At 42.8% G+C, this 9,822-nt stretch overlaps 1 protein-coding gene across 5 annotated transcripts in view; it reads left to right on the top strand.

The window, feature by feature from the left end:
* GLI3 (GLI family zinc finger 3) overlaps positions 1-9,081 on the top strand; it is a 205,537-nt gene extending 196,456 nt beyond the window's left edge. For all 5 annotated transcript variants that reach the window (XM_057431423.1, XM_057431424.1, XM_057431426.1 and 2 more), the window contains 3 exons: positions 1,458-1,748; positions 4,960-5,287; positions 6,406-9,081. In XM_057431423.1, coding sequence (XP_057287406.1) covers positions 1,458-1,748; positions 4,960-5,287; positions 6,406-8,696 — 2,910 coding nt within the window. In that variant the 3' untranslated portion in view covers positions 8,697-9,081. The remainder of the gene's footprint in view (positions 1-1,457; positions 1,749-4,959; positions 5,288-6,405) is intronic.
* The last annotated feature ends 741 nt before the right edge of the window (positions 9,082-9,822 follow it).

The following is a 9,822-nucleotide window of genomic DNA, read 5'->3' on the forward strand; positions in this document are numbered from 1 at the left end:
ACCCAGTTCAGCACTTCCTTACAGTACCATTTTGGTTGTAAGTAGGCAACCTATAGACAGATTTAAAAGCAGGTGACATATCTTGGTGCAGATGTGCCTTATACATGTAGGAGAGAGCTAAGTGACTCGTACTTCCATGGCATCTTAGTAAAGCCTGCCTCAGTAGCTCAGCATCAACTCTAAATTCCTCATGATCAACATTTTTGCTCCTTTTTAAGTCAGTAGGAGTTTAATGTCAGTGGAGGCAGGCTCAGGCCTTAAATAGCCATGACGGAGGTACATTTGTCAAAGGCTCCATGGTGCCATATGTGCTTACACAGAGAATCCCTTTGAGGAACTCCACATGGTGGTCTCTTTTTTTTGATTCTTGAGTGCTAGAATAAATAAGACTTTATAATAGTAGTTATATGGGAAAACATCAGTAATAAAAGTGAATAAATGACAGTTTGTTTCTGAGGCAATTAAAATGTTTAGGAAGGGCTCAACTCTTCTTTCTAATGTTCTCATAATCCAAGAACAAAGTCTTTGTTAAATTACAAGACAGTAAATTTACTTTATTCTACATTGCTTAGTGAGCTAGAGAAATGCACAGAAAGCAGGGTTTGTTTCTTTTTAAAGTGATTAGCTATGCAAGTAGCACTAATAGTACTAGTACATTTATTGCTGCAACATGGAAATGTTTATGGACTGTATCCCGTGCTTTGACATTATACTGGTGATCTGAAGGAGCTGGGAAAAAAATGCTTCTTCAGATAATCCTGCCTGAACAAATGTCCCAGATGTTTTGACGGGGTTTGTTTGTGTCTGAATGTCAAGAAGTAGGTGCTGGGTATACTAAAAGCAGGGTATCAAACTGCTGAGAGCAAAGCACAGGATAGAAATAAGACCACTCTTCATAAATTGCCATAGCTCTTTTGACTCTTCTGTGACTCTTCTAAATAAAAGATGTGCCAGTTCATACCATGAGAGGCACTGCTCTCTGTGAACTGTGTGGCATTAATGGGTACCTTCAAAACCAAAAGGAAGTAATAGGTTTGACTAGGTGCAGACATAACTTGATAGGACAAGGGTTAATGGCTTTAAACTGAAAGAGGGTAGGTATAGATTAGATACAAGAAAGAAGTTCTTCCCTGTGAGGGTGCTGAGGCACTGGCACAGGGTGCCCAGAGAAGCTGTGGCTGCCCCATCCCTGGCAGTGTTCAAGGCCAGGTTGGACGGGGCTTGGAGCAACCTGCTCTAGTGGAAGGTGTCCCTGCCTGTGGCAGGGGTTGGAACTGGATGATCTTCAAGGTCCGATCTAACCCAAACCATTACATGATTCAGTCACTGTAGAGACCATAAATCAGATAAATTCACTGTGAAAGTGTATAACTGTAACACCAGCTGTGCTCCAAGGAGCTCTTCAGGAGTCCCACATGGAATTAAACCTAATGTAAGTGTTTTTCCTGTCTTGGCAGAAACCATATGTCTGCAAGATACCGGGCTGCACAAAGCGCTACACAGACCCCAGTTCTCTCCGGAAACATGTGAAGACCGTGCATGGTCCGGAAGCACACGTCACCAAGAAACAGCGGGGAGATATCCACCCAAGGCCTCCGCCACCGAGAGACCCAGGCAGCCACTCCCAGACCCGGTCACCAGGCCATCAGACTCAGGGTGCAATTGGTGAGCAGAAGGACCTCAGCAACACTACCTCAAAGCGTGAAGAATGCCTCCAAGTGAAAGCGGTCAAGTCAGAAAAACCAATGGTATGCAATGCACCCTGCCGCTCCCTTGGTCCTTTTTTCTTCTTGCAACCAGTTAATGATCTCTCTGTTAAATGTTCAAGCCCATAAACCGTAGCTCACAAGGTTTGGTTTTGTGACATTTTCTGTTTTGTTTAGGTTGTTTTTTTTTAAGCCTGATAAATAGGAAATAAAAAGATGACATCTAGTCTGTGCAATATGCAGTAACTCTCACAACAGTTGTTTCTCTTAAAGCTCTGTCTTTGGGGATCAGCATGTTAGGAGAAAATCAGTTTTCATTTTTAGAAAAGGTGCTTTTTTTTCCACTCTGCTGTTCACAGAAGAAAGTTGGAGAATGTGAATCCTGCAGGCTCAGTGCTAGAACACAGAAATAACCAAATCTGAAAGGTTAAAATGGTGATTTTGATGATGATAGTTTTTGAAGAACCTGGGGAAATAACCAGATTCTGGGGGCTTGACGTTGTTGGATCCTGGATCAGACCAAGGCAGGATAAACTGACTTTCCTTAAGCAGCAGGAGATCTTTAGATACCATTTGATCTCTGGTGAGGTGTTCATCTGATACTTAATTTAACTTGACCAAATTAATTCCAATTTAACTAATTTGAGTTGAGTTGAAGAGTCTCTGCAAGTCTTTTTCTTGGTTTACCTTAACATACTGCATTAAAACAGTAAAGCCTTGTACGCTGGAAGGACCTTACTCCATTGTTTGACATCTTATCTTAAAGAAAGTTCTTCTTTCATTTGCCTGCATTCCACTTGCCATCCGTACTCTCCACAAAGATTGAAACTTTCAAAGGCAGTTACTCCATCCTCTTCAGTGTCTGGGTCTGTGGTTCATCTGGACCCAACCCTTGGGGACTACAAATATGAGCACTCCAAATTCTGCTCATTTTGTTAATCATGCTGCAATTCAAAGCAATTACTCATTGAAATATGAGTTACTGCTATGTTGTGCCTAAGGCTTATCCCAAAGTGTGGAGTTTTAATCCTGAATTCAGAAAATTCCAACAGCCCAGAGTAGTTAACTCCTGCTGAAGTGTAAAGAAGATCTTCTGCTGTCTTTGATGTACCTTGGGTTACAAAAGAACAAAACCTATGCCCCTCTTGCTTAGCTAGGTAAACGTGTAGCATTATTGAGGCATGTTGAGCATAGGCAGTTTTAACAGGAGTAACGTTTGCAGGAGAGGGGTATTAATGCTGATTGCTACATAGTATTAAATATTTCTCACTGAAATATATCATCTGAAAACAATTCTGTATTTCCTGCTTTTCATTGCATGTATGAATTAAGATATATTTTCTGTTTTTTCAACTAATCCAATGTCTTTTCTGTCTAATGCTCTTAAATGTCTTGTTCTAACTTCCTAAGGACAGTGGGTAATAAGGTGAGGGCATTTTAACTTTTCTGCCATTTTTCCTATTGCAACATTATTTATGTCTTCATTTTAGCCTTCTGCCTGTTGTCTAATCATTCCTTCATTTAGTAATGTGCAATCCATCAAACACATTCCCAATTGTAATGTGCTGTGAACATTTTGCAACACTTGACATGTGAAAAATCTGGCTCATATTGGTGAAGTGTCTTCAGAAATGCCTGTGTACCTTCCCCTGTAGATGAAACATCCATTTTTTTTCTGTATTACACATCTAGAATGTGTGCTCTCCATAATGCAGTTCTTATTTCTGTAACCTACCTCACTGTGATCTTGCCAAGTGGCTACAAGAACAGGCTTCTGACCTTTATTGCTCTTCTCCCATATGTTGTGGAACTGTTGTCCAGAAGCACAAATGCTCTTCCATATAATAACTGTTACTTCTATTTTTGTCACCAGATTTGCCATGGCCAAGATTTGTAAATGAACTTGCTCAGTGTGGCCTCATAAATTCTAAGTATCATCATTCAAGTTAGAAATAATAAAATAGTTACTGCATCTTAATGGACTCCTCAGGGGCATATGAAGCTACAGTAGTGCTATGAATCTGTGTCTTCATCCAGTGATGTTAAAAGCAAAAGCCCCCACTGCTCCCTCAGAAGTTCTAGCTAGCATTTGTCAGTAAAATGTGCATTAAAATCACAGAAAATAATAGTTGAAAATATTCAAGTATCTAAAAAATACTAAAAAAACACAGAAGAAACCCCAAACTTGACATACTTATGTGAAACTGTTCTTGGGAGCAAAATGATACTGCATGCCCCACGGATCTGTGATCACACTGATACAACTTACAATAACATATTACATGGAGAGACTTCTGTCCCTGTTGCTGCCTGCTTTGTCTGTCGGTCTATCTGTCTGAGTGTTTCAGTTTATCAGAGAAGTTTTCCCATTCTTTCATGAGAACTTTATGAAAAATAAATGAAGTCCCTGTTTCTCCACAGCCAGAATTCCGCTAGAGCAGCAGGGAACACAGCAATAAGAAAGAAGAAGCTATTGCAGCGGGTTTATATTCCTGTAGATTAGCAGCCTGTACTGTGTACTTAAATTCTTCAATTTGAAGTCTTAAATTCTAGTGAAATGAAGGATTTGATTCAGTAGATTATCACCACCTTTGTTCAGGGCAAGGTGGTATAAGAGGAGGTAGAAGTTAGACCCTAGTGCTGCTATTGTAACAGGATGCTCATAATATGATACAGTATGTTTTGCACTGCTATTTTGTCCCTGTTTTATTACGTGCCAACATTTCAGGCCAACCACTGCTCCTAACAATGAGCCTTAAGCTTGGAAAATACTTACATTCTTTAGACGCAAGTCTAATTAAAAACCCCCAAATTCCAGCGTTGTTGGAGTCTTGTTTGTTTGCTTGTTGCAACCCTACCAGTGTAAATTAAACTCTGTAACTGAATTCTGATTTGGTTTATTGAGCTGCATCTTCAACTGGGAACAGTGCATATCCAAAGTAGAGTATCCAAGACATAAATGACAGGAAGTGATAGAAGTAATTAAGAAAATAACTGAATAAATGTCTCATGTAGGTATAATGTATAGTATCAGCAAGATAATACTGAATTTTAATCTCGAGTTTTGCAATGGCATTCACTACTGTTAAAATCACTACCTAGAAAGACTCTGAATGAATGATCACTGTTACCATTTAATGCTAAAATTTACATTTGGTTTTCTTTGGCTCCAGTTAGACCTGCATTTGCTGCAAGTGCTCTTCTTAGCTTTGTTTGCTTAACCCTCACGTGCTTTTGTTTCTTACTTCAACAGACATCTCAGCCAAGCCCTGGTGGTCAGTCTACATGCAGCAGCGAACAGTCCCCCATCAGCAACTATTCCAACAATGGGATCGAGCTTACTCTGACCGGTGGTGGTAGTGTAGGAGACCTCAGTGTCATCGATGAAACCCCAATCATGGACTCTACCATTTCCACAGCCACCACAGCACTTGGCTTACAGGCCAGGAGGAATATGACAGGGACCAAATGGATGGAGCAAGTGAAATTAGAAAGGTTGAAACAAGTTAATGGAATGCTTCCAAGACTGAACCCCCTTCCACCTTCCAAAGCCCCGACCTTGCCGCCTCTCATAGGAAATGGTGAGATACACATAACAGGAGTGGTAACACTTTTTGCCCTTAAATTCGTTGCTTGCTTGCTCAGTCTTGCTGTGAGAATGGTTCATAAATTGATCACTTTCTATTCATCCCCTCATTACAAGTCCTACTGCCTACCCTGAGAGAAGTCTGATAGACCCATATTTTACAGAACAGGGGCAGCAAGACAAGGAAGCCATGCCTCAGGTTTTAAATATTCCATACAGTTAAAGATTTGGACCCAAGATCATCATAATCCTGTCTTGTTTTGGGGCAAGGCAGGTGAAATAAATACCTGCCAGTTTATTGTATGGAACTCTTTCAGATGAGGCCTTAGCAAAGCACGCTTTGCATAGATGTGTTGGGCTCCCCTTTAAATAAACTGTTCCCACACATGGAAGTAATTGTATGTACAGATACTACTGCTACAGAGGGCAGATATGCATAGATGGGAGCAAGGTGAGATGGAACTCTGAAGATCCATAGTTGGGTTTGTACAAGGAGCTGCTCATTGCGAAAATATCTGTCCCTCCTAACTCTACATTGCCTACAGTGTGCCCACAGGTTTCTGCTCTCCACCCAGCAGTGACAGCCCAGGTTTTCTAAAGCCTGTTCAATCGAAAGAAGCTATGCAAAGTTAAGATATATATTCTGTTTACCCAAAAATTAAAACAAGGAAACCAGCAAAGATGCTTTGGAGTTGTTAGGAGTTATGTCAATTCAAGAGGTCTTAGAAATTGCATTGAATGGTCTCCAATTCGTACATTTTGCCATCCCATGCAAATGCCTTTTCAATTATATTTTGCCTATAAAAAGCTCCTTTATGAATGTGTCCTTCTGGCACATCAGTCAGCATAGTTGCACTGTGCTATACCAGCTGATGACAGTTTGTGGCTGTGGCCTATAAATTATGTGCTGGGATTCACACTGAAATGCTACCCTTGAGCCTCTGAATTAGCTTTTAACCTAAGGACACAGTTTTTATCCCTACTTCATTCAAGACAGAGCACTGCTGTGATTTGCTGTCATGGTGCAGACTTTTCCTCTGTACTCCCCTTTACTTGGTGTTTTCTGTTCCAGTTTCTGGGTGATGCGTGTTTAACTGTGAATTTTACCTTCAGGTACCCAGTCGAACAGCAGCTGCAGTGTAGGAGGATCCATGACTATTCTGCCGAACAGGAACGAACTTTCGAGTACAGACATCACTGTGTTGAACATGCTGAACAGGAGGGACAGCAATACTAGCACAATCAGTTCAGCCTACCTGAGCAGCCGCAGGTCCTCTGGAATCTCACCTTGCTTCTCCAGCCGGAGGTCCAGCGATGCCTCCCAGGCAGAGGGGAGACCGCACAACGTGAGTGTTGCAGACTCCTATGACCCCATCTCGACAGATGCCTCCCGGCGCTCCAGTGAAGCGAGCCAGTGTGATGACCTGCCAAGTCTTCTCAGCCTCACCCCGGCCCAGCAATACAGGCTGAAAGCTAAATATGCAGCAGCTACTGGTGGACCCCCACCAACTCCACTGCCTAACATGGAGAGGATGAGCCTCAAAACAAGGATGGCACTCTTGGGTGACTGCAGGGAGTCTGGAGTATCTCCACTGCCTTCAGTGAATGCCCCTCGAAGATGTAGTGACGGTGGGGCAAATGGTTACAGCAGGAGGCATTTTCTGTCTCATGATGCTTTAGGAAATGGAACAAGAAGAGCCAGTGATCCAGTAAGAATGGCCTCTGACAACCTCTCTCTCCCTAGAGTTCAGCGTTTCAACAGTCTTAATAGCTTTAACCCTCCTGCTTTGCCTCCATCCACGGAAAAGCGCAACCTTGTTCTTCAGAACTATACCCGTTCTGAGGGTGGCGTCTTCCGCGGCTTCAGCTCCCCATGTCCTCCGAGCATCAGTGAGAACGTCGCCCTGGAGGCTGCTACAATGGAAGCAGGTGGCAGTCTGAATGATGAGGATCTCCTGCCAGATGACGTGGTTCAGTATCTGAATTCCCAGAACCAGGGCATGTATGACCACTTGTTGAACAATGTCCTAGATGGCAACAAAATGCATCACAGCTCAGTGTTAGGAAACAACAACCACAGCAACTTCGACCAAGCCCCTCCACCGAGCAGTCAGCAGGCAGGTTCCGAGGCAAACAAAAGCGACTTGCCCATTCAGTGGAATGAAGTAAGCTCAGGAAGTTCTGACTTATCTTCTTCAAAACTGAAATGCGGCCAGCGCTCAGCAGTGCAGCAGTCTCGGGCCTTCAGACTGTATAACAATATGATGGTTCAGCAGCAGAGTCTGGAAAGAAGCAACATGGCCCAGCAGAACGGCTATCAGAACCTGATGGAGAACACTGGTTCCTATGGTTTACAGCAAAACATGGTTCTTGGCAGTGGAGCTGGCAATTCTTTCAGCATGCAGCCCAATAAGCCTTACAGTGAAAGCATCGGAAGGCAGGCCATAATGTCTGGGGCAATGGACAATTCATGTGGCATGGCAGTTCAAGGGCAGAAGTTGAGAAGTAGCAACATGCCACTGAGTGGGAACCCACAAAATTTCAGCCACCCCATGGTATCCAGCGATCAAGCCACCAGTATGGCAAATGGGATACAGAACAGGAATATGATGGAACAGGAGTATTTGCAAAACCAACCAGTTGGGGATGGCGTTCATTACCAGGGAGTCGATCAATCTGGTCAAATGATGCTAGGGCAGGTTAGTCCTACCTCACAAAGCAGCCTGTACCAAGGGCCGCAGGGTTGTCCACCAGTGTCTCACACCACTGGTAACCAGCCTTCAGGTTTGTTGGTGTCCAAAAGTTACCAGCCATGTGCTAACTACAGCGGCAACAGACGGCAGAACGTGTTGAGAAGCAACCTGGCACAACAGCAAGGACATATAAGTGATGGCAACCAGGCGTACAGGGTAAACACCATTAAGATGGAGATGCAAGGTCAATCACAGGAGTTCTGCTCTAACGTGCAGAATTACTCTGGTCAGTTATATGACCAAACCATGGGCTTTAGCCACCAAGCTATGAAAACAGGTTCTTTCTTTGGTTCAGAAGCTAACTGCCTGCTGCAGGGGACTGCAACTGCAAACTCATCTGAGCTTCTTTCCCCGGGGGCTAACCAAGTGTCGAGCACAGTTGATAGCATTGACAGCACCAGTCTAGAGGGTGTGCAGATTGATTTTGATGCTATCATAGATGATGGGGACCACGTCAGCTTAATTTCAGGAGCCCTGAGCCCGAGTATCATTCAGAATCTCTCCCGCAATTCCTCACGCCTCACCACTCCCCGAGCGTCTCTTACATTCCCAGCTATGCCCGTAAGCACAACCAACATGGCTATTGGGGACATGAGCTCTTTGTTGACCTCACTTGCAGAAGAAAGCAAGTTTCTTGCTGTTATGCAATAGACATAAAGAACAAAACAAAACAAAAAGAACCCTTAGGAGATAACAGATGAAAAAGACTCGTATTTTTTAGTTGTGTATGTATTTTAGCAGTCTCATCTCACCTAAATGGGATGTGTTTCAAGTATATTCCTTTTATGGAATAAGGACTCTGAAAACCCTAAAGTGTTCTAGGGAGAAACTGTCTTCCATTTCAGTTTTGAATCAGTATTGCTACACTCATTCCTCCCTCCCCTTTTCTCTCTTTCTCTCCCCCCCCCCCCCTTTTTGAATGTCTGTATGCTTCCTTTTGCCTTTTTTTAATTGTAAAGCAGTGTAAACGTGTGAAGTGCATGTTTTTGTTTTGTTTGGGGATTTTTTTTATTTTAAGAAAGGTCTGATGAAATAACTTCGCAATTTTTCTGTCACTCAAAAGAAACTAAGCCTTGTACAACTTGTTGCAACTCTTCCCCCTAAACATATAGGCACAAAATAACCAGGCACAATGTGAAGTGAGCCTACAGTGATGAAATCCTCTCTGGATGCACTGGATAGATCGCACTGAGGTGGACAACCCTTCAGAAATGCACTGACATGATACTCCTAGGCTGTAGTTTCAGAGTCATGGAGCACAAGAAATGAGGAGGTTCAAGCAAATAGGAAATGTACAACCATCATCCCTTTGATCCCTAGCAAAAGTTTAAGGTTTTCGTAAACAAACACACAGATAGCTGTCACTGCCCTGCATCATGATACTGAGACTGTGTCTTGTTTAATCCGTTTCAGAGGAAGGAGAGGACCAGAAAGCTATTCCTAGTCCAGATCTCATCTTCTGCACTGTTTGGTATTCTGTTTTTCAGTCTTCTTTTTCAAATGATTGGATAGTAAAATTAATGGGCACGATTTGGGTAGTCTAGAATCCCTTACTTCCATACCACGTTTGTGGAGATACGATCAGGGTCTTATGGAGTATTTCATACAGTGAAATAACAAAATTGCAATATTCCATACTGGCGATTTTTAATTTAATGCGAATTGTTGAGGTATTTTGCTGAGCCACTGCATTTTATTCACAGTAGCAGTTCCTTTGCCAGCAGAACTGTTTTGTACATCCCTTTGAGCACATACAGCTTCATGGGTGGATGTTTTA

The sequence above is a fragment of the Pezoporus wallicus genome, unplaced genomic scaffold (assembly GCF_028554395.1).
Source record: "Pezoporus wallicus isolate ANWC-B61680 ecotype Strahan unplaced genomic scaffold, APGP_CSIRO_Pwel_v1 scaffold_11491, whole genome shotgun sequence".
NCBI classification, from domain to species: Eukaryota; Metazoa; Chordata; class Aves; order Psittaciformes; family Psittacidae; genus Pezoporus; species Pezoporus wallicus.